This window comes from Panthera leo, chromosome B2 (genome assembly GCF_018350215.1).
Source record: "Panthera leo isolate Ple1 chromosome B2, P.leo_Ple1_pat1.1, whole genome shotgun sequence".
Lineage (NCBI taxonomy): Eukaryota > Metazoa > Chordata > Mammalia > Carnivora > Felidae > Panthera > Panthera leo.
The window spans coordinates 51410916-51436495 of NC_056683.1; the positions used below are offsets into that span (position 1 = coordinate 51410916).

Here is a 25580-nt window from a genome sequence, read left to right on the forward strand (position 1 = left end):
GTATCATCTGACCCCACAGAATTTCAGAGTTGACCGACTCCTGAGAGATGGAGGTTGGCCATAGTGAGCGTAGAAACAGGAAATGTTTGCTGCCTGATTGATTAGGCCTTAGCCCTGCCAGATATCCCCCGTATAAGAAACCCTCTGCTTCCCCTGCATGACTACAGACTTGGCTTCTGACATCCTCACAATGGATCTTGAACCCTCCAAGAAAAGTTGAGGCCAGAATATAAACCAGACTGTTCTGATCACCTTTTCCTAAGCACTGTCAACTGTCAATAATAATGTCACCTTTTTTTTTTTTTTTTTTTACACAGCTAGTCTTTGTGTTTGCTACTCGGTTTTCAGATTAATCACTTCCCACCCTGATTAAGAAGTGTAATTAATTGTTGATAAAATAATGGAATAGTTGATTGAGAAATAAAACAAAATTAGAATACATTTCAATCTAAAAGCCATCTTTAATTCCATCTTTAATGGAATACTACAAGCATTCCATTAAAGTTGCAGAATAACATGACTATTATTTAATAATGTTAGCAGTATTGGCCAATGGAATTAGACAAAAGAAAGGAATTGCAAGTGTAAAACCTGGCAAAGAGGTGGTAAATTTATCACAATGTTAAGTGATTTGCTATTTTGGGTAATATACCTGGAGCTTCCACGAGAATTCACTGAGTGACAATTACATCCGTGAGATAACTCAGTAATGTGTTTTGGTAGGACATCCAAAGCTTTCATGTACTGACATAGAAATATACCAAAGCTGTTGTTAAGTTGGGGGAAAATACAGAGAAATAATATGTAGAATGTTGTAAATAGGATGCCATCCTTTTTTTTATAATTATGTATGCTTGTAGCGTGTATGAGTGAAAATATTTGTATTGGCTTGATATGTAAAATAAATATTGCAGCACAAACAAGATACTAATTAGTCACCATTTCAAGGTTCAGAGGGTTATAACCTCTCATTTCTACAAAGTTAAAAGATCTAGAATTATAATTTTCTAACTGTTTAAATTTTCTGAGTTTTTTAAAGTCAGTTTTGAATTTAATGCTTAACAAAAGAAATAATACATCTACTGATACAGCAAACACATCAATGTACATTTTAGAAAGCCAATCAGTGCCTTAAAAATATGTTATTGGAAAAATGAACTAAACCTACATAACAAAATATTAAGTGTACAGTTTTAAAGTTGAATTTACTTGCATGCTAAATATAATTTTGAACAATGTGTATTATTTTGTACCAAATTCCATTTCACACAAAACCAAATATACTCATTCATTGCTCATGGAGTAGAGGAATAACTGAATACATTATTGAACTCATAGAAAACATTATATTCCTCTGAAATTTCAGCCATTAATGCATTAAGCATCTATTGTATTAGGCATTGTACTTAACTCTGAGGCCACAAAAGTGAGTAAAGCAGATTTCATTTTATAAAATTCATGTACTGAGGGTTTTTACTATAGAACAATCACTGTCAATTTATTTCCTTACATGAAAAATTTCAGAAATATAAGAGGTGCTTATTTATCTGCAAAAAAGCAGCCCTATCTTTCACAGATACATACGTATCTGGGCCCTTTCTGCAGCTTTTCTTTGTAGGCTCAAGACTTCCCACTCTTATGGCTTCCTTGCCCCTTTCACAATGCCTGGTCTTCTCTCTGGTCCTACTTCCTCAAAGTCTTTCACATTCATCTCCTCTCCAGGTTAAAGACTAACCCAAGGTAAGGCCGCATTCCCTCTCTCTACACTTGAACTCATCTGTATGCACAATCTCCAGTTTCTCTCCAAAGTAACACACTGCCTGGCATAGAACTCATGGTTCTTTCCATTCTTGCCTATCCTGATCCCTTGCCGGTCCTCGGCCCAATTTGGCCACTTACTGTACCACGAATTAAACCAACACTTCCGCTCCACTGCTTGAGCATTGATATCCTCTAAGATGCGCTCCTCTGTGTCCCCCATTTCTTCCCGACCAGATCACAAGTCCTCTTAAAATAACTTCCACTGTTACCTACCTCTTCAATGAAGACTTTTTAAATCTCATCCTATCACCTTTGGGATCTCTCTCCTTCCTTAAACTTTTCTCCTCTTGATACTTTCAAAAATAACGACCTTGACACCCTTCAGGCGACACTACAGGTGCTTGTTTAGTTTGGCAGAAGAGGCTGGAGGAGGAGACTGACAAGAATTATTGAAAGAGACAAACAACATACTATGAAAGCAGGTGTCTGGAGAAGGGTCCAACTGTGAGGAGAGGTTTCCTTCTTAGTAGTAAGAGATTTTTTTTTTTTTTTAAGTTTATTTATTTTGAGAGAGAAAGAGAGTGAACAGGGGAGGGGCAGGGAGAGAGGGAGAGAGAGAGAGAATCCCAAGGAGACTCTTTGCTGTCAGCACAGAGCCAGACTCAGGGCTTGAACCCACGAACTGTAAGATCATGACCTGGGCCAGGATTAAGAGTTGGGACGCTTAACTGGCTGAGCCACCCAGGCTCCCCAGTAGTAAGAGATTCTGACATAACGTCTATTATACTTAGACTTAATTCCAAGTGAGCTTGACTTTTGTCCACTAACATGTTCTTTATACCTTTCTTGTTCCCAGGATGTGACAGTTCCTCACAAGCCTGTTTCTCTCCACCCTTTATATCAGACTAGACTCTATCCTTCTGCTAAGTCCCTGCTGCCTCCACAGACTCTCTCACACGCTGACTGTCTTACCCCAGGACCCTTCAGTCATTTGTCCTCCTTCTCACTGAGTGATGAACAGGGGAATTCTCACACCCTGTTTAGTGGTAACACATATAATAAGGTGAGAATTCCCTGCCAAGGTGGGAGCTGTTCTGTTCTGTGCTGTGAAACTTCTTTATGCTTAGCTTTTTAAAACTTAAGTGTAAAAACATATATATTAAGACTATTAATTATTTGTGTTAAAGCCCACGACCTTACAAAAAGATAATAATCAACCTTGAGAAGTTAGTAAGTATTTATTTTTGCTTTCAAAGTCATTTCCTGGTTTTGTATTCCTCCTTGCCTCTTGTGCAAACCCCAAAGTGGAAATCCTGAGAAATTTTCCAGAACCTTACAAGGTGCCATTATTAATTTACCTTATAGTCTCAGTTCAATGTTCTTTAAAAAGCTTCTTTAAATTGTGGTGCCTTAATCAGGAGGCACTATCACAGCCAATGAGCAATGAAATAATTAGAATTTCTACGAATATCTGTAAAGTAATATTAACATCTTATTTTATTTTATTTTATTTTTTATTTGAGTATAGTTGACACAATGTTACATTAGTTTCAGGTATACAGCAGAGTGTTTCAACAAGTTTATACCTTATGCTATTAACGTTTTATTTTAAAATGTGTCTATCTGCCTCACAACGCATAGCGATGGGATATGTAAAATGAGGTGTTCGGTATTTTAAAATATGTATATATGTATACATATTACACATGTATATATATTACATATATAAATATTTTGTATATCTATAAATATATACTTAAATACATATATTTTATTTATTAATTAATTTTTTAAGTGTTTATTTTTTGAGAAAGAGACAGAGTGGGAGTGGGAGAAGGGCAGAGAGAGAGAGGGAGACACAGAATCTGAAGCAGGCTCCAGGCTCTGAGCTGTCAGCACAGAGTCTGACGTGGGGCTCGAACCCCAAGCTGTGAGATCATGACCTGAGCTGAAGTCAGACGCTTAACTGACTGAGCCACCCAGGCGCCCCTAAATACATACAATGTATTTTAAGTGAAAAATATTTATAGTTGGCTTTGGAATGCAATCACTAATGTTGTATTAGAAGCAAGCAGTCAACGGTGCCGCACAAAGCTTTTATATAAAAGTACCTGTTGCTCTTCTGACCATTACCATAAGGCCATCCTGGCTACTTACAGACTCTCAGATTCTGAAAACTTTATAAAAGAATTGATTAGTTAAATTTAACCTGCAATTAATTTTTTTTGTAAAACTCAAAATCTTTTTTAAAACCATTTATTTTGCAAATCCTCTATATCTAATGGAATATACCCCTGTACTTGGAAATCAATAAAGGCCAGAATTAATATGTTCCAGAGTGTAGTTGTACAATATTCCTTGGGCCCCCCCCCTTTTTTTTTTTTTTTGAGGAAATGTTCATAAACTCAGTCTAAAGAGAGTCAGTCATCTAAAAAGTGAACATTACTATATGAATAATATTTTATCTTTCATATTTAATAGCATCTATCATTAGTGAATGATCAACCCTGAATTAAACTTTAAAATATCCATTTTCTGAAAACAGAATGTTTTTAGACGAGGTTCAGGATGACATTTTTATGACTTTTGTTTGTTTCTTACACTTGGTTTAGAAAAAACAAATATTTCAGGGAAAGTATAATATTCTTAAAATATTTTCTATTATTTGAAATTGTCCCTGATTTAATCCTTGCCAACATTTATGAAATCCTTTTAGCTATAGAGTTAATGATTCTGAAAATAACATAACAATTGTCTTATAAATTATCATCTATGATGGGATTATAATTGTATTTTATAGATACCAATTGCATTAAGTAGCTCATTCTTTTGATATTTTGGTGCTGTTTTCTAGAACCATTCAACATTCATGGAGGTTCAAGGATAGGGTCAGTATTTCATCCGTATTTTAACCTGTACCAGTGAGGTTGTAAAGAACAATATAGAAAAGTGATATGAGATTGGACAACTGTTTTCATTTTATACAGTCTTCATAATAGATTTTGTCTTTCAGAGTCTGAGATTTATTGATACTGAATAAAGAAACAATAACATCAGAATAATAATAATAATATAATCATAGTGTAAGACAATATTTCTTGATGGAAGGTTCAGAACATCTAATAGCCTTATACTTTAATTGTTCCCATCAAAATATACAGATTACCCAATTTGATATCTATGTTTACAAATTTTGTGTCATAAATATTGGGCCAGTAGCATACCAGGTTTCAAGAATTGTTTTTTTGACTTGAAATAGTTTCTTGCCTGCAACTGTAAAACATAATCTGCTATCTAAATTACCTTCTCTTCAATACCTAATGTCGTTGCCACACCTGGTTCCCAACATTAACTACTAGGTTTATCTCCAAACTCAAATCTTCCCATATATCCCCCTGGAGAGCCACACTGAACTTGACTTAACTACCTTTGATGGTCCCTCATCAACTGGGGCTACCAAAGGTGTTTAACAGGTTTTATTATTCTTCTGTTGAATCTGTACTATATTCTTTCTTCTAAATCTTCATCCCACTCCGAGTGTCCTATATCTTTACCTTAATCCCTATCTTCTCTTAGTTTCAAGATAGAGCTCCATCATATGATGTCATATCACATGTGATGATGCTCAGGTACTTTCCTTTTCATCTTGGAATAAATTAGGGGGTCCTCTTTTTCTTGAGGTCTCATGAAGGGAGTTATTACTCTTCTTTCTTTAATACCTCAAAGTAATATAGCCCAGTGGATAAGAGCAAGATGTCTCTGGACCGTCTGTCTAAGTTCATTTCTTGACCCCACTCCTTCCAGAGAGTAATGTTGGTTAAGTCATTTAGGCTATGCATGCCTCCATTTACTCACCTGCAAAATGAGGATACTAGTAAACACACCTTACTAGAGTATTATGAGATTAAGATGTACTAATTGATGCAAAGCACTGATACTGGTTGTATCTGGGACATAACAACCATATAAGAATTAGATTTTATTACACCTTCTTGGAGTGCCATTCTTAGCATTCTCTTGGATCTTCATTTGTCCTGTATTCATTGGACGCTTTCCCTTTTGTATGCAGAAACATAAAAAAAAAAAAAAAAAAAAAGACAAAATGAACACATCTCCCTCCTTTTCCTTGATAGTGCTACAAGCGTAGTAATTTCAAGACTTTCTTTCTCTCAAAGTGATCAATAGCCATTATCTTCATTCTCCCTCTATAAATTCGCGCTTTAACCCACTCTTGAAAGCATTCTGTCTCTTTGTTTCAGCCACTCTATCGAAACTGCTCTCTGGAGATAAACTGCTTGTCAGCAAACTCAGCTGAATTTCCTCAGTCCTCTGTCTCTTTTATCCCTTGCAGCAGCTGACACAGTTGATCATGCCCTTTTGAATCTCCCTCCTCATCCTACTCTCGGGATCATGTCTACATTCCAACTCCCTGACTGCTCCTTCTTTGTTTTCTTGTGGACACTTCTTCTTCCTCTACCCCTTCTCTCTAATTGCCTCCCTTCAGATACCCACCCACTCACAGGCTTCTGTGATTATCTTAGTCCTGATCATTCTCAGATCCACATTTCCTATTCTGTTTCTCCTCTGAGATTTAGTTTTATATCTTCAGCTGCTCTCTTGTCAGTTCCCCTCGGATGTCATGTTGTCACTTCAAACTCATCATTCATTATGCCTCCAACGAGTTCTGTTCTGGCTTCCTTACTTCTGTCGTTAATAACACAGTACTCAGTCCTCAAACTCAAAACTTGATTCAGCCATTATCCTTTTTCTGCTTTGACCTCATAGCTGATCATTCACCAAATTGAATGGATTCTTCTTTTGTTATGTCTGTCATGTTGTTATCTCTCCCTACTCTTTCTTATTATTCTACTTTCCTAACCAATCGACTTCTTTCCCTCCAGGCATGCCTTGGGAATTTCTTACTGTTTAACTTGCTCCTGCATTCTTCTCATGTAAAATACCTTCCTGTTTTTCACCTTACTTAGGCAAGGCAAACCATTCTCATCCTTTAGAGACTAGTCAAACCATCCCTGCTCCTCTGTGAAGTTTCCCCATTCATCAACATTCAGGGATGTTTTTCTCCTTTTAATTTTTATAATCCTTGCCTGTGCCAACGTATCTCCTGTATATTACAAGTTACCTTGTATTCATTTGTTGTGATTGTCCTAGTGTCCATCTAGGGCGTGACATGCTTAATATGATACTTTTCACATTGTAGGTATAGCCATAAATAAATGTGTGTTCATGATGAACAAATCCTAAAATGATGCAGGTTATTCACTAGGAGCCTAAGATGCTTGAATATTTGGGATTATTTCCATTTTAAGTAGAAACTAAATATGAGTCAATTTATGGATTTATCAGTACATTTAATACAATTTCACTCAGTTGAGAAACTCCCTTTTTCTTGGGTTGTGTGCAATTTCCAGGGTGTTTATGGAGTGCTTCAACACAGGAACATAGGTGGGGTGGGGAGGTGGAGGCAGGGGGCATCTGATCTTTCTTTGCCATATGCGGGTTCTGGTATCTACTGGGGTGTTTTCAGTCCTGTCTGGTATATGACCATCAGTCATATAATACACTGCTGTTTCCTCCTTCCTTCACCTAAATGGCATGCCCTCATTGGTTCTAGATTAGTTACTTCTGACCCCTATAGTATACGTGGAAAACACAGTTACCTGCATCTTGGGAGCAGGTAAATTCTGTGAGGTCCTCTTAGAATCATCGATTTAGATAATCTACATATCCTTCTTTACTCTTCTTTTCCTGCCCCCTTGTTTGTAGAAAATTCTAGGAGTCCGTACTTAAGAATTTGCCTACTCACTAGAATTTATTGGTAACCCTGAAAGCAATACTCACTGCACTTTTCTGGTCATCTGTGGACATGTGAAGAACAATGCAATATTTGATTGGCCTGTGCACATGTTCCCAGTGGGGTGAACAAGGTTATGTTCTATTTTCTTGTTTTAGCTCTCATGCTATAAGCAATCATTCTCTCCATGTCTTAGCACCACAGATTTTGAATTTCTGTGCTTTTTCTTGTTGATTTCACTATTTAAAATGGCCTCTCAGGCATAGTGCTGAAGTTCTGTTTGGCGTTCTATACATTAGAAGGCTATGATGTGCCTTGCAGAGAAACTATACATGTCAGGTAAGCTTTCTTTAGGCATGAATTATAGGGCTGTTAGCTGTAGGTTCAATGTTAATGAATAATAATATATTAAATAAGATATCTTTAAACAGAAAGACACATTAAACAAGACTATATATGATTGACTGATGAAATCATAATCAGACTCGCAGGAACTTAATCTTATATTTCATCCTGGAGCAGTGGTTCAGGATTTGCTAATTCCATATTTGCAGTGACTTAATACAACATAACTATTGTGAATAATGAGAATCAATTGTGTCTTTTTTGGTTTCCCTGAGAAGTTTCATGTATGAGGAGTTAGTTTGGGAGGTGCTTCTAGGAAACACCAGTGAAGGAAGTAGGGAACTGAGACAAGGAGAAGGTGTCGAATAAAGGGTGTATCATCAAGCAAGTTACCATGTGGGAATTAGAGCTTGAATTTGCTGGTGAATTCTAGGAGCCAATGTGGACAACTCAGAGTGAGGCAATCTGAGGTGGAGTGTGGGGGGGAGGGCGGACAGGGTGGGGAATCCTGCTTGTCTTTGTTTGAGGGTTGTGCCTGTGGGATGGGAGCATTAATCCCAGAAGAGCCCTCAGGAAAAGAAAAGCAGGGACTAGTCAAATGAAGTTCAGAGTCTGGTAATAAAATGTTAAGGCCCGAGATGACATAGGTATGACAGTAATTTATATTATATATATATATTCACAAATCTTATGTTTATGTTCCAAATGTGGGGTCCAGGATCCTGTAAATCAAAACTTTGGCTATCAGAATGCAAGAGAATTTTCTTTAATTTTGACATATTATGCTGTGGGCCATATATCATTGCTGATACAATAAAGGGTACAGAGGAGTTATAGGTCTGGGTGTGGAGGGTCATTATCTTACAACTATCTCATCCCCAGTCATTTTACCAATTTTTCCTCTATTTTGTAATTTATATAAAAATGTTTATTTTCAAAGTTAATAACACCTTCCACAGCATATCTGCTGATGTCTAGCTCACAGCCTAGTGGATCCACCCTCTATTTTTTGTTTGTTTGTTTGTTTGTTTGTTATTTTTGAGAGATTGAGAAAGAGAGAGAGAGAGAGAGGCAGAGAGAGAGAGGGAGAAAGAATCCCAAGCAGGCTCCATGCTGTCGGCATGGAACTTGACACAGGGCTTGATCTCACAAACCATGAGATCATGACCTGAGCCAAAATCAAGGGCTGGTCACTTAGCTGACTGTGCTGTCAGGAACCCACACCCTCTATTTTTGAGAATTCAGTTTTTTAGAAAGATTACTTTTTCTAAGCACCACTCAGACATCACCACAGAGGTCTCAACTACTCTCCTGGCCATCAAGTAAGAAAACTAATCTGCATATAAGGTATGTAACTGAAAGCTGATCACTCTTCATAACCTTTATTCTTTCTTCATCCTCTGCCTCATTTCTTCTGTGTTGTATTCCCATTATGTCTGAGGCGCAGCTCTCTTTTTAATTTTTAAGTCAAACCCAAATCCCAATTCTTCTGACTTACTTTCCTTTTTCCCACTTATGCACTCAGTTTTCTGTATTTTTTCCTCTTTTCTTATCCCAGCTCCATTTTCTACCTTGTTTTTAGCACAACCACAGGCCATGTGGACAGGAAGTTATCTCTTACTGCCATCTCCCCTGGGTCGCTCTTCTTCCGACTTGCAGTAGAAACGAACAAGAAAACACATGGTGGACCTATGAATAGTACTGAGAGGAGGGAAGGAGAACTAGACCTTCACAGTCAGGATGATTTTTCTGATGTGCTGGCAGGAGTGAGGCTGGGATTTCTTACTCAGGAAGACTCTATTTACGGTGAAAGCTTGCAAGGCTTTATCCGTGAGAACAGCATCTTTATAGACAGAGAGACAGCTTTGAAGCCCCAGGAGAACATTGACAGCCATTCTGAGGACATCTTCTCTTTCAGTTTTTGAAAAATTGTGTTATCTGGAGGCCTAATTTGTGACTGTGCAGCCATTTTATTCACTTTTGGTTTCCTAAAACGCATGATCCTTGTACCTTGTTTGTGGCCATTTACCATTTTCTTTTATTTCTAGTCTGCTTCTGTCTCATCAAAGAGATAAGTGTGGCAGGTTTCCTCACATAGGCATCCCCCCATTGGTTCCACTGCTATTAAATTCTACTGTATATTTTCTTTCTTTTTTTTTTTTAAACATTTATTTATTTTTGAGACAGAGAGAAGCAGAGCATGAACGGGGGAGGGTCAGAGAGAGGGAGACACAGAATCTGAAACAGGCTCCAGGCTCTGAGCTGTCAGCACAGAGCCTGATGCGGGGCTTGAACTCATGGACCATGAGATCATGACCTGAGCTGAAGTCAGCCGCTCAACCAACTGAGCCACCCAGGTGCCCCTCTACTGTATATTTTCTATGCATGTGTTGGAGCCAGCTTTTTCTAACACATTCAATTGGAGTATTTCAGTGCTTATCTCTGGAGTAGGCCCTTGAAAAAAAGCTTTCACTTCAGAACAGGAGAGCATTAGCTATTCATCTCCTACCTCTGTTTTTCCTGCCCAAGACCCTCCCAGCCCTGATCACTCCAGCTTGCAGACCCCAGGCTGTGATCAGGACTGCTGGGGGTCAGGGCAAGATGTGAAGATCTTTCATGGAGAGAGGAAAACATATATTCCTGTGTAAGATGACACCTGTCCTGATCCGTCCTGGACATTTTTGTAAAAGTGTATCTATTCTATTTTTCCTATTGTTTTGGAAAAAAAAAATACTTTTAAAAATAGGTTTTTTTTTTTGAAAATAAATATCTTATAGATCTACTAGTGTAACAAACCATTTGTTAATAAATAGTTTTAATATTATATGATTTCAATTATTTCTTTGCTCCTTGTCATTATTAGAAGTGTCCAGTTTGATCAGTAAGTAGACCTAGGGCAACAAAACTGTAGCCTCTAAAAAAGTAAGACATCAGTTGCTGAATTAATCTCGTTGAATAAATGAATTGTTCTATGGCCGTGTTTAGAAAAGTAACCCATACTCTTGCTTTAGTTTCCTTATTTATAAAATAGCAATAAAAATAGAATCTCTAGGGGCACCTGGCTGGCATAGTAGATAGAACATGCATCTGTTGATCTCGGGGTCATGAGTTCAAGCCCCACTTTGGGTGCAGAGATTACTTAAAGAAATTTAAAAAAATGTAAAAAAAAATAGAATCTCTATCATAGGATTTTTACCAAGATCAAGTGGCAACCTGAAACTTTCATGTTCCAACTTAAGTTCTCAGTTTTATATATTTTTTCAGCATGCTACCTGTTGTTTGTGGAATTTTGGTGCTGAAGTGAAGAAACAATCCATCGATATAACTGGGAGGACATTACTCTCATCTAAAATGTGTTTTTTCCTTGTATTACAACCTATTCATTCCTTTAATGCTTTCAAGTTTATTCCCATATGTATTTGCTTTACCTCTGATTTCTCACTCCCCTTTCCTTTTTCTTCATAGTCTACTATACTATTTTTCATTTGTTTGCATATTTTCTTCCAAATATTGCATTATTATTTTGTGTACATTTAATTTGCAGAAATGATATTGTTGACACAGGTCACTCTTTTTCCATGAGTTTCTTTTTCCTCTGGAATAGTAGGATATTGGGTTTGGTTCTAAAACTCTTACTCTAAGATCAAAACTGGGCTATATTTCATGAGAATTACATGGGGAGCTTCAGAGAATGCAGATTCCTGAGACTTACTTAAAACTCCTAAACTCAGGGGCACCTGAGTGGCTCAGTTGGTTAAGTTTCTGACTCTTGATTTTGGCTCAGGTCATGATCTCATGGTTTGAGCCCCTCATTGGACTCTGTGCTGGCAATGTAGAGCCTCTGTGGGATTCTCTCTCTCTCCCTCTCTCTCTGCCTCTCCCCTACTCGCACATACACTCTCTGTCTCTCTCCCTCTCCCTCTCTCTCTTTCCCAAAATAGATGAATAAGCTTAACAAAAAAAACCAAAAAGCAAAAACAAAAAATCAAAAAAACAAAACAAAACACTCCTAAACTCATAGCTTCCACTGGACTGGATGATCTTAAAAGTTTTTATGTTTCTGAAAATTTTGAGCTTTCCCTATGGTAGCAAATTATTCCTCTTTCATCTTTTAAATTCCATCATGATTCAACAAGAAGATAAACTTCATTATGAGAAATAAATTTACAAAGAAAAACTATATCAACATGTTAAAAAGTGCTTGATTATAATGGTTGATTTTTCACATAAAACTTTTATCAAGTAAAAGGAGACACAAGTATTAAATGGTATATATACTACCTTAGGTCACAGGATTTTTTTTTCTTAATTAAAGAAAGTCATAAAATGTTAGGTTGAATTCTTAATCAAAATTGCTCCCATGTGCTTGTAACATCTACCATTGGGCTGAGTGTTTATACGTCCAGTATTCATGGACTTACTGAATCAGAAGGTACATTTTTTTTTCCCCAGAACACTGCTTCAATTATTAAAAGTCATTTCTCTGAAAAAGTACTGTAGCTGCCAACATGTACTTTATGATTTACTTTTTAAGAAATTAAAATGCCTTTTTCATAAAATGAGGTTTTAGAATATACTGATCCTTTATATTAGAATTATGTTCTTGCTAAGAGAGGTGAAACATTTAACTTGAAATGTATCTTATCTTTATGATGTGTCAACACAGTATTTACTGATCCATTTTTATTAGCCTCTTTTCCAAGCAGCTGCTCTTGAGATTATAGATTAAGAATAAAGAGGAAATATAACTTGTCTGCAATGACAAAATGAGAGGAGAGTGAACACAATGGAGATATTTCAGTCCAATTCCATTCATTATTTGTTTTTTTCTACATAAAGGATCACTCAGAATAAGCCGAAAGTGAGAGACAGTTATTTGAATAGTGTGGGAACCTTTTTAGCCAAATGTTTTATGGTTAAGAAATACACAGTTTAGGGAATAGGCATAGGAATGTTACACCTAAATGTAATAGACAGTGAACTTATCAGGAGATTCAAGTTCTATTGTCTTTTATTTTTGCAAAATGGAGTATTAGGGGTTGGCAATGGACTCTGGAACCTCTGATGAGGTTTCCTGGTAGTGCTGTACTATGTGAATGAACTAGGAAGACAGAAGAAAGGAAGGCAACTTTTATATCCAGGATGGGTAGGTAGGAAAGGATCCTCCGTAAAATGGCTTTAGCTTGTTCCTAGGTCAAGAGCATGCTTCCTTTAAACCCGTTGGGTCATTCACCCTATAAATGTTGAATTTTCTCACTTTCTTTTCCTCCATTTGTTCTCCTACTTATTTATTTTCAAATTCAGTCAACTTGTAAAGTTTCTATTGTGTCCATTATTGAGACTATCTGAACTGGTGATATCATTGCATGGCTACTCAGAAAACTGACTCTATGAATCTACAGACATGTGATAAGTGAATTAAAATTTTAATATAGGCATGTTTCCAACGTGGGTTAAATTTCTTAGTAGCTCATCTGAAAGGAGATTTTTTTTTTTTGAGACTTCTTCTGATATTTCAACAGAGATTAATCAACAGAAGTTAAAGCAGATTGTGATTTAGCTGCAGAAGGGAAAATCTAAAGCAATTCTAACCTTCACCTACTGGTTCAAAGGCTGAGGGGGCTTTGAAATAAAAATTTGTTTTTCTAAGGTAAGCTGTAAATATTTAGATCTAAAGATGTGAAAAGTCTTTTCCAGATGTATTTTAAGAATAAAGCAACACTCCTTTGAGAGAAGCCGTTTACAATTGCACCTAGCTTCAAAATGAGAAAATGAGCACTAAGTTAAGTGATTTGGTTCAAGGTTACAAAAACCTTGCCTAAGTAAGGGCCTAACTCCCTACTGGTAATAAGGAGCATAAATTTTGCAGCTTTTTTATTCCAACATGAGGTCTCGGAACCCTGGAGTCAGGAAGTTGACAAATTACTTATTTCACAAAGATTTACTAAGTATCCCTTAGGTGTCTCTGCTGGTCATACACGGAGATCAAGGTCAGAGAAATGTGAGGGGCCTTTGCAGGTACGTTCTTCTCTACTTGGGAGAAGCAGAAATTAATATGCAAAAAAAAGCCCATTACTTAATGATAATTGTGGCAAGTGTCACGTAGAAGACAATCAAGTAGTTATGAGTATCTGTTACAGAAGTCCTGCTCTAGTCTGATGAATCCAGAAAGACGTAATGAGGCCACGATGTCTGAATCCAGGTCTAAAAAGAAGCCATTTGGGGGCCTGCTGGGCACTCCAGTTAGAAGGAACAGCAGGAAGTTTTCCAGGCAGGAAAGAAAAGGAACAGGGCCAAGCGTGAGGAAATGGAAGCAGGCCAGCATATTGAAGAAGCAACTGGAACCAAGACCTATCGTTTGAAGTTAGCCAGAAGTAAGACTTTCAGACAGCTTCTGCATCCTTGGGGGCACTGGGTTAGCTGGATATGTGAGCAGAAGGCGGGGAGTTTGTTGAGGGGTCACTGAAGTTTTGTAAGAAAGAAATTCATACTGGGAAAAAGTAGGCATACGTTCCACTTTATTTATTTATGTTTATTTTATTTTATTATATTATTTTTTAATTTAACTTTTTAATTTCCGTATAGTTAACATACAGTCATATTAGTGTCAGGTATACACTTTAGGGATTTAACAGGTCTTACAGTACTCAGAGCTCACCACGCTGAGTGCACGCTTAATCGCCTTCACCTATTTCACCCCACCTCCTCTCTGGTAATCACCAGTTCTCTAATTTTTAGAGTTTTTGTTTGTCTTTCTTTTGTTTCTTATAACCCACATATTAGTGAAATCATATGGATTTGCCTTTCTCTGGCTGACTTATTTTACTAAGAATTATATCCTCAAGATCCATCCATGTCGTTGCAAATAACATGCCACTTTATAGACAGCATTTTAGTTAAATTTCAAAGCATAATAAAGTAGGTTTTATCCCCTTTATTTCACATACAAAGAAACTGGGCTCAGAAAGTGTAAATAATTTGTATAAAATTCCAGCAGACTAGCTCAAAAGCTGGCACTTGACTAATTTTTCTTAAGACTCTCCCTTCAAAACAAAACAAAACAAAAAACTATCAAGGAAATAGCATCATCAGCTTTACCAACACCACCACTCTGGAATCATAGACTTCTGTCTGGCCAAATAACAGAGCCATTTACCTCAGGACAGGAACTAACCACTGAGGTCATGCGCCTTCCTTCAGTTCACAGATGAGGAAACTGGAGACAAATGTTGCAGAATAATACTCCTAACACACCCAAGGCCATGACGATGTGAGTTATTGGAAGAGACTGGGTTTATCATGAAAGGCCACAGTGCTTTTCACCTTACAACCCCAGGCTGCAACCATGTTTCTGCAGCAGACTCAAAGGTTAGTGCCTAAGAGAACCACTGTACATCTAATACTTTGACAGACTGAGGCCGCCATATTTACTGAAAGAAGTCATCTTGAGGGGCCCCTGGGTGGCTCGGTTGGTTAAGCATCTGACTTTGGCTCAGGTCATGATCTCGCATTTTGTGGGTTCCAGCCCTGTATCAGGCTCTGTGCTGACAGCTCAGAGCCTGGAGCCTGCTTCAGATTCTATGTCTCCCTCTGGCTCTCAGTACCTCCCCAACTCGTGCTCTCTCTCTCTTTCTCAAAAATAAATAAATGTTAAAAAAACTAAAAAAAAAAAAAGAAGTCATCTTGAACTTTAGAGGCAAAAACCTCATTTTATCCTCCTCCTTGATAATATCTGTTTTTGTTTCATCTACATAATTAGAAATCCTTCTGTGTGAATAAACCAAGAAAATTTATTTTCTATCATCCCAGAGAGATAAGCCACCTTGCTCTCAATTCCAAAACTTTTCTGGAAACTTTGGGAGTTTCTGGGAATTGGATAACTATTCTGATACTGTAGAATAGAAAACCTTTGAGGTGGGTGGAATAGGAGAAAAAGCCAACTCAAAATTGGTTTTTAATGTTTTTAGATTTTTCAGGAAACCAAAACAGGGGCACGGTTTGCCTATGCCAAATTGTTTTCAGAATGGATGAATCTGTATATGTTCATAAAGAACATTCTGTTCAAAATGGGTAAATGCAAATTAATTGGGCTTTTAACATTAAAAATGAATGCCAGGGAGCAGGTATCTTAAGAGAAACAGTTCTGAAAAATCAAGTGTCAATCATATTTAGTTAGGTTCTCCACTAGAGGGCAAGAAGGACATTTCGACACAACAGATGCCTTAATGACAGGCTGGCATTTGAGACCAGGCATGTTTCACGTTATCTAATCGCCAGTGTTCATTCTTAAAATGTACTTAGTGTAATCACGAACAGTTGACTTTTAAATTTCTTCCAGGAAATCAAGAACAATCAATTCTTATGCCTCTGTCTCTGAGCTCATTTGTTGTCATCTATAGCTGAATTTTTTCATTGTAACCTTTTTAATAAAATCATTTTAAAAATTAAGAACTTACTAATTCATAAGAACTGTGCAGTAGGAGGCAGGCTGGATGGCAATTTTAGTGAGGAAAGGTACACTTGGAGAAAGATGATTTTTAAAGCTCTTATAAAAAACACACTGGCTCCTTAGAATCTATTGACCATACTTGTGTTTTATAGGCATAAAGAAAATAAACTGCCATCAAGTTGCACCTTGTTCAGGTAGAGGCACAAAGGAAAAATGAGTTTCTTGTATATCAGAGCACTCAGCTGCCACCTTCCTCTTCCCCAGTGCATGGTATCTAGAGCTGTTTCCTTGGAAACAGAGCCTGAGACAAGGGTTCAGGTGTTTGTGATTTACTGAGGTTGTGCTATTTCCTGTAAAAGAGAGAGTGAATCCTCATTGAGAAGGACAAGTAGCAGAGCAAATGTGTTCTCAGGTAGAGGTGAGCCTTGGCCTAACTCATAGGGAGGGTAGCATAGATTGCAAAGTTATCCGCCCTTGTGGAAAAGGTGCTGAACTTTGATCCCCACTGTCAGTCAATCTTTGGTTGTGGACCATGATGTGGGAGAGTGTCAAGAAACTCAGCTGAGGGCTAAGGGCTGGTATCCTCAACTGAGGGCAATGGTCTATAGAAGGAGGCAGCTGTGGGCCCTGAAATATGATAAAAACCCTTGTGGAGGCATTCATCTTTGTAAACCGAGTTTTTATAAATTGAGTCTACATACACACACACACACACACACACACACACACACACATACATATATATGTTTACCTTTGAGCACAGTTGTTTGTCTAAACTTCCTTTAATGCTATGACTTATTTTTCAAATGTCTTTTGTATGAGGTGGATCCACATCCAACAGTTCTTGACCTACAAGAACATCAATTTTATCAGTTTGATATGGTTCAACCTACTTTTTTGTCTCATTGCTTTAATTTATTTCATTATTCTTTTACTCAATGTAACAAAAACCACATATACCATGTGGTATGTGCATCGTGGAGGAGTCTCTTATTTTGAAACTTCAGGGAAGAATGTTCCTATGTGGCTTCATCTTGCTTAATGTGATCACTGTTTTACTCCTTTCACTAAAATATAAGCAGAACATTTTTTCAGATTTTTCAATTTGTTGAAGTTTACCCACATGTGACCGATTCAATACAACTCAGAACATTTCCTTTACAGCTATCAAATAATAGTACCCATTTGCCCTCAATAAGCCTTATGTTCCATATGTTCTGTGAATCAAGTAGAAACCTTTTGTGGAAGGAAGATATGACCATGGGGTTGGACCCTTCTTCAGGCTGTTTAAAAATATTTACTTAGCTCCCATTGGTCATTGAAACACTATCTTAGTTCTACTGAAGCATTAAAATGAAGCATAAGGTCTCTCCTTTGCCCTCAAAGAATCAGAGGTCAAACACTAATCTCAATACTTTGTATTATTAAGAATATATACTTACGATGGTCAGATCTTCTTGTCCATTGAGTTTTTTTTTTTACTAGTATATACTGTATTTTCTTGTCTCTTATAATTTTTTTCTTAAGGTCATCCATTTATAAATATAACATTGCTATTCCAGTTTTATTTTGTCTCATTTTGGATAGATAAATCTTTTCCTCTTATTTTCAATTTTTATACGTTTTCTTGTGTGTGTGTGTATTTTTTATTGACCAAATATTCTCTGGTCTTGATTTTTAATTGTGCCTATAGAGATTTCTCTTAATGTATGAGATTATCTCACTACATGACCTTAATATTGTCATATTATTTTACATTTTCCATTACTACAATTTCTTTTCTCTCCAGCTTTCCACCCAAGAGATTTGGTTTTAGTTTACTAGTTTAAAAGTGATTCATTCTATTTTGTTGTTATGATTGCCCTTAACTTAGGGTCCACATTCATGTTCATATATCCTTATTAATATCTAAATCTTCTAGTAAGACAAGTCTCATCTTGCCCCTTCCATTACCTCTCATCATGTTGATATATTTCATTCTCAATTTTTATTTCTGCCATTTTATGGTTATAATTTCTGTCTTTTACATGGTCTATCTTTTTTCTATTTTCTTTTTTTAATGGCAAAACCATACTCAGAGTGCTTTATTCCCCTACCTTCCTGAATTTCCTACTTCACCCTCCTGCATTTGTTTCTCTTCTTGATCTAAGAAGGCCTTTAAAGCGATCCTTATTTGGCAAATATTCTGAAGCTTTGTATGCCTGAGAATGCATTTTATGCTTCAAAATTTCAATAACATTTTAACAGTTTATCAAACTGTAGGTGATAAAAATATTAGACAAATATGTAGTATTATAAGCATTTTTATCCTAATTTGCAAAAGATCTCACTCTTTGGAATGGCTAAAACCAACTAACATAACATAACTAAACATAGGGGTTTTCTATGGACTTCTAACTTAGTAAATACCACATCCATTATGGTTTGAAGTTTGAATAAAAACTACCATGGCTGTTAGGATGTGCTTTTGCCGGGAAGATAGCAAGGAGTAAAAGGAGACAGATTGTCCAGGGATGAGATTTTAGAGATGAGATTCTCCAGGGACGAGGACTGCCTCCAGTATGTAGCCTGTCTGCCCCACTTCCTTGGAGGTGGACTCCATTCCTCCATCTTTATATACACTGCTTCACACTACATTTCAGGAATGACAGGAGCCCCTCCTAACACTCTTACCTTGTCTTCCATATACCTTGAAACTGTCACTACACTCACTGCCTAGCCCCCCCATCTTGCCCCACCTACAGCCTGCAGTGCCTATTGTAACTTGGTCTTAGATTGCAGCCGTTCCTGACATATTCTGACAGCCTTGCTTTCCTGATCTTAAGTCATACAGTCCTCAGCTCATTTGCTCTCTTCCTCTTCAACCTCTCCTCCTTACATTCTCAAAGATGCTGCTGGGAGTGGAGTGTTAGGGGAGAGCAGAATGGGGTCTGGTAGGGGGGTGTTTGGAAGTCGGGGAGAACACAGTTTGACCCCATCATGTTTGTGCCTGTTCCTCCTAAGAAACACTTTTCCAAATTTTTGTAATACATCGATTGACATCTGTTGACATACTCCTGGGTCCTGGGATAGGTTTCTTGCAACTTGGGAATAACTAGTTGCAAATTAGGAACAGCTGGAATTGGACTGAAAAATATTTATGAGGCTGAATCTTAATACCGAGCTGTATTTTTTATTTGTCCCATTGGAATATAATAGCTAATAGCCCTTATGTTCTATGGAAAAGAAAGAACAGGGGAGAAAAATATTCCACCAACATTATCTTTTGTGAAGAAAGAGTCTTTTGGTTTATGATTGTATTAGAATTAGTATGATATCAACAACAATTGAAAGCAATGTTTTGCTTGTAGTACTAAGCAAATAATTGTGCCCTTGAAGGAAAGACAGAGAACAAATATGCTTCCTTGTCAATTCCAATTTCAGTTTCCCAAATTTGAATCCCGAATTTGAATGGTGTTGGAATATAGATGTTGTTCCATTTTCATTACAACCTGGAAGCTGTGCAATGAAAAAAGTGAATGGTGTAGTTCAACCCCTTAGGGAAGTCATTTTCTAGTTGAGAAAGAAGGAAGTCTAGATGAAAAATGTGAATAAACACAGGGATGTGGTATTTGTTTTCAAAACAGGCTGAACACAGAGTAGATGAGAAAAAAAAAATTCCATTAAGCTGCCCTTTAGAAAGTGGTCTTTAGAGGAAGGAATTCTAACTGTCCCAAGTCTATCCCTCCTGGGATGGAAGAGAAAAGGCAAACAATAAAAATAGTTTAATTTGGAAATTTTCAACCATATCTAAAAAGACTTATTACAAAGATCAGAGCAGAAAATTCCTGTTTTCTTACTGGTATTAGATTTACTGGTACTTAGACCCCACAATAATGATATTAATGATCAACACTCAATAGGAAGTTTTCTCTGGGTTTATAAAACAATGAAAATATACCAAATGCCAACTGAGTATATGACAATACTCAGGGAATACACAGAGGAATGTTGTGAAACTTTGTAGTATTTATAAACGTTCATACATACAAGGAGCAAGTAGCACAGTTAAGAACTGATATTAAGGATTCCAGATAAGATTCTTTTTTAGTTTTAATTTTTAATGTTTATTTATTTTTGAGAGAGAGAGAGAGAAGGAGGGAGAGGGAGAGAGAGAGCACAAGTAGGGAGGGGCAGAGAGAGAGGGAGAGGGAGAATCTGACAGTGCGGAGACAGATGCAGGGCTCAATCCCGAGAACTGCGAGATCATGACGTGAGCTGAAATCAAGAGCTGGACGCTTAACCATCTGAGTCATCCAGGTGCCCCTCCAGTTGAGATTCTGTGGAGAGTTCATCTTTACCATTGACGGAGGTACAGCTTCTAGCTCAGCTGTGGCTCAGTGCGGGAGATTCCAAGAAAGAAGCACTTTTTTTTTTTTTTTCTGAGACAGCATCATTTATCCATCAACAGAGTTCCTTTTATATGTCACAGACTCACTGAGTTATCTGAGTAGAGGAGGTACCAGAACTCATCTAGTTAGGGCCCAGAGTTTAAAGATGAGGAAACCAAGGCCCAGAGCCAAAGTGATGTTCCCTAAGTCACACAAGGAGTTAGTGGCATAGGAAAAAAAAAAAATTAAAGATTTTATTTTTGAGTAATCTCTACACCAGCATGGGACTTGAACTTACTACCCCAAGATCAAGAGTCACATGCTCTACCAGCTGAGCCAGCCAGTCACCCCTGGCATGGGAAAATTTTTAATACTTTTGGGCATCACCAAAAAAGAGATGCTGCATCTTTAAATTCTAAAAATAAATATTTAAATTACTGATATTCTGTAGGTAATTTTTCAGGCTAGTGCAGAAGAGCTCTTTAAGACATATGGGTAGGAGTAGTATATTTCTCCCTGTCATTGAGTGCAGGTTTTTCCTCATAGCACATGTCATAAACTGCCCTCAGTAACAGAAAACTTGGATCACTCCCATGTTTTGTTCAAGGCACAGACTTTTAAAAAAAATTTTTTAATGTTTATTTATTTTTGAGAGAGAAAGACAAAGCGTGAGTGGGAGGAAGGGCGGAGAGAAAGGGAGACACGGAATCCAAAGCAGGCTCCAGGCTCTGAGCTGTCAGCAAAGAGCCCAGTGTGGGGCTTGAACCCATGAACCATGAGATCATGATCTGAGCTCAACCAACCACGCTCAACCAACTGAGCCACGCAGATGCCAAAGGCATAGACTCAAGCAATAAGGTGGATCCAGTGTTTGGTATACAACTGCTAGGGTATGATGGGTCCTACCCTCCAGCAGCTCGAAGTCTTTATGGGAAATAAGACAAACCCATATTTCGTACTCTTCATTCCCTTACCAAGGATTTTGAAGGACTTCCACCTTTACATCGTAAGTGGAGGTGGTGCCTGAGAAGAAGTTTGCAAGACATTTAAGCAGTTCAAGAGAAACTAGAAATACAAACCTGCAGGTAGAGTTGGTAGCCTCAAACACAACTAAATTCATTTCCTTTTTGGGCAAAAGAATTGTGAGTGTTAGGGTGCCTGAGTGGCTCGGTCAGTTAAGTGTCCTACTTTGGATCACGTCATGATCTCAAGGTTCATGGGTTCGAGACCCACAAAAGTCTCTGTGTTGACAGCTCACAGCCTGGAGCCTGCTTTGGATTCTGTGTCTTCCTCTCTCTCTCTGCCCCTCCTCTGCTCATGCTCTTTCTCTCTCTGTCACTCAAAAATAAATAAACATTAAAAAAAAAATAAGAAAAAATTTAAAGAAAAAATTGTGAGGGTCAAATAGAACACATGTGCATGATAGTTCTAGCTCAGAATTCCCTTGACTTGCAAAATTTCATACAAATGAGTTCTTTAGGAATGCAGTAAATGCGTCCTAATTCTTCACTAATTCAGAATTCTTTAATTTTGCAAGTCAGAAAATCCTCTTTTCCATAGCCATCTCATTCATTCTTTCTTTCCTTAATTTATTTACCCAGTAATCATTTGCTTGTACTCTGTGCTGAGCAGGTCCTGTGCCAAGTGTAAAGGTCCTAAAACTGAATGACACAATCCACGTGATGCCCAAAGGCTTACACTTTCATAATGACAGCATTATATACCTATGAAATACACGATTTGCTGTAGGTATTGCTAAAATAGTTTCTCACATCTATTTTGAGGGATGTTCTTCAGACGGTTACACTGTAACTTGAGTGGTTCACAAGTCTACACCAGGAAAACGGAAGTGGAAGTTACCGTTTACCAAAGATGAATGGAGTGAAGGAGATTTAGGAGAAGATATAGCTCAGCTAAGAAGCAATCTCAAAGGACTGAATTCTGAATAGCATTTGTAGCACTCTTGCCAATTTTAAAATGTTAACATTTCTCACAAATCTTCCTCTGCTTCATAATTTCTGGTAGCCAAGAAAACCACCTTCATCTTCATGTGGGAGGCCACCAAAGTTAGAGCTTTGAATTCCATTTCTCATGTGGAGTCAAGACTTAAAGAAGTGGTTTAACCACATTTTGCATGTTTTCTTTTTTTCTGGTTGTCGCGGTTCTGATTTCTTCAGTTGGTTTGAGCTCATTTATCTGTCTTTGTTAGAGAAGTTCGTGTTACCTTGGGAGAAGAAGTGACATTTATGAGAAAGCCCCACACTGGTGACAAACACTTCGTAAGGCTTTATATTAGTGTGGTGGCAGCTGGGATCAAGAGTGTAATAAAAATCAACTGAATATTGTATTCAAATACCACTTGTTGATTATCCCACAGTAGTGAGTGAGCAAAGGTCCAATTAATCTGTGATACAATATCCAGGACATGAGTTTGCATCCAGGATAAAAGTATGTTGTGTCTCATTTCACCTGAGCTTTCTATCTCACTCATCCTTCTATGCTGAATAATGCTCTGATGATAAAATTACTAACTTTTCAGTTTCTTTTTGAGGCATAATAGTAATATGCTTTCCAGAACACTTAGCACCAAATAAACAGTCTTGAATGACTCTGTCCTTCACCATACACCTACTCACTGCATAGCAAGCCACTCACCTATGTAGAATTTATTTTGTTTTATTTTTTAAGTAGGTTCTATGCCCAACACGGGGCTCAGACTCATGACCCTGAGATCAAGAGTCACTCATTCTACCGACTGAGCTAGCCCAGGTACCCCTGTAGAATTTATTTTAATGGTTTAGCTTCATTGTTACCATTCTTATTGTGAGAAGATTTTCACACAATATTTTATTGTCCTCTGCACTTAGCATCTCTAGCCCTCATGCAGTACACAGTCTCTCTATTCAGCAGAGATATCAATGCTCAACATTAATTTTCTCCAAGGCTTCTCAGTGTGTCTTCCCTAATCAGTAGGGAGTCATATCAACGTGTCTACCTGATGCTTCTTCACTCATCCTGGGGCATAGGGGGTCTAGAGTTACCCAGGAAAATCTTGAGTCTGTTCCACACTGTAAGGCAATGCTTTAATATAAACCTTCTTTATTCTCTCTCTTGGATTATGTAAATCTTCCAAGCCCCCCGACCTCTCACTCCACTTCCACAACCTTCCATATTTTGTACATCAGTCACAATGACTTTCTTTCTTTCTTTCTTTCTTTCTTTCTTTCTTTCTTTCTTTCTTTCTTTCTTTCTTTCTTTCTTTCTTTCTTTCTTAATGAAAATCTGATCACACATGCCCCTTTCTTGCTTAACGTACTTCACTGGTTTCTCATTGCCTGGAGAATGAAGTCAGACTTCTCATCTGACACATAAGCTCCATTGTATTATGTCTCCAGTGTGGCCTTTCATAACTATACCAGACACTCCTGACTGCTTCTGATCTCTGAATGAGGCACTCATGTCTTTAATATGTGGCTCTTCCTTTTGCAAAATGATGCACCCCACTCCCTTACCCTGGCACCACTGTCCTGTCTCCTGAGTAACTTCCTGGCATATTACCACTTTACCCTTGCTTTGAAAGCACAGTCTCTGAAACTTTCATCCTGGATTCCAGTCATGGCTCTGCCGCTTTCTAGTTCTGGACCTGGACTAAGTCATTCTGTCTCTGAGTGCTTTGATTTCCTCATCTGTGAAACAGGGTAATACCAGTGCTCACTAGGTTGTTGTGAAAAGTAAACTAATATGTGTAAGGAATTCGTCATGTGAGTGCATAATAAATTGTTATGGCTAAATCCATTAACCTTCAAAGATATTATTATCACATTTTATTTTACATTTTTAGTCAGCTTGAGGATAATACAAAGGCAAACCCACTGTGATAAAAAAAATCATAAAGAGAAGAAAGCATTCCAAAGCCAAACATAAATGATTAGGGAAATACCAGTTAATTTGGATTCATCATTTTCTGTTCTCGTCTGTTGATTAGGGTAGTTAACACACAGTTTCTGAAATTAAAGATTAAAATGAAATGGATATAAATGAATGAGTGCCTATATTGGAAAGAAGGAATGGAGTATAAAAATAGGTATTACATAATTATTCAATTACTTTTCTAATCTTAGCTGAAAATTTTATTGGAAGGTTTCCAACGTTTTTAAATTTTTGGATATTTATCCTATTATATCTTAAGCGACTAGGAGAAAGAAAATTTGCCATTGTGCAACTCTACTGATTTATATAATTACCCTAGAGCTTGGCCTAGGTATGCTAAAGATTCTGCTGCCTCCAGGACCAATTACCTGGGTTTAAGGTTTGAAATGGTACATAAGTCCAGTCCTGAGCCATACTTAGGATCTCAGGAGACCTCAATGAATGAGAACTAAGCACTTCCAGATGATTTCTGGAATGCTATTTAGATCTCTAGTTGGCTCTGGGACCAGATCATGCTTCTATTTAAAGCGATGGTCTTAGGCAGCTAAGAGTCTTGATGTTATGATACCCAGAGGATTTCATAGTTGGGAACAGAGTGTAATGTTTGGGATTTAGTGAAACTATAGCTTTAAATAAAAGCAGGCTCCATTTGTGAAAATCTGCTGGAACAGAGAGGGAGGGAAGCCTGAGGAGATGTGGAACAGGACCTCCTTGGCTATCCTAGCAGCCAATGATGGCACCCTCCCTGGGCCAAGGCCAGATTGTTGGGCTCCTCTGAATTTTACTAGAGGATTAGGAACTAGTCACTGTTCTACTGATTTACTGATCAAAGCAGGACCCTAGTGAGAGTGAAAGGGGGGGGGGGCAATTATTTTCATAATCCTGATTTGCCCAGGACAATAGTAGGAACAAG

At 37.6% G+C, this 25580-nt stretch overlaps 1 protein-coding gene across 1 annotated transcript in view; it reads left to right on the forward strand.

Moving 5' to 3' along the window:
- Positions 1–2984, forward strand: part of LOC122220693 (muscular LMNA interacting protein) — a 213705-nt gene extending 210721 nt beyond the window's left edge. The window contains exons 12-13 of the mRNA XM_042940388.1: positions 2618–2824; positions 2949–2984. Of these exons, the coding sequence (XP_042796322.1) occupies positions 2618–2824; positions 2949–2984 (243 nt within the window). The remainder of the gene's footprint in view (positions 1–2617; positions 2825–2948) is intronic.
- Positions 2985–25580: the final 22596 nt, after the last annotated feature.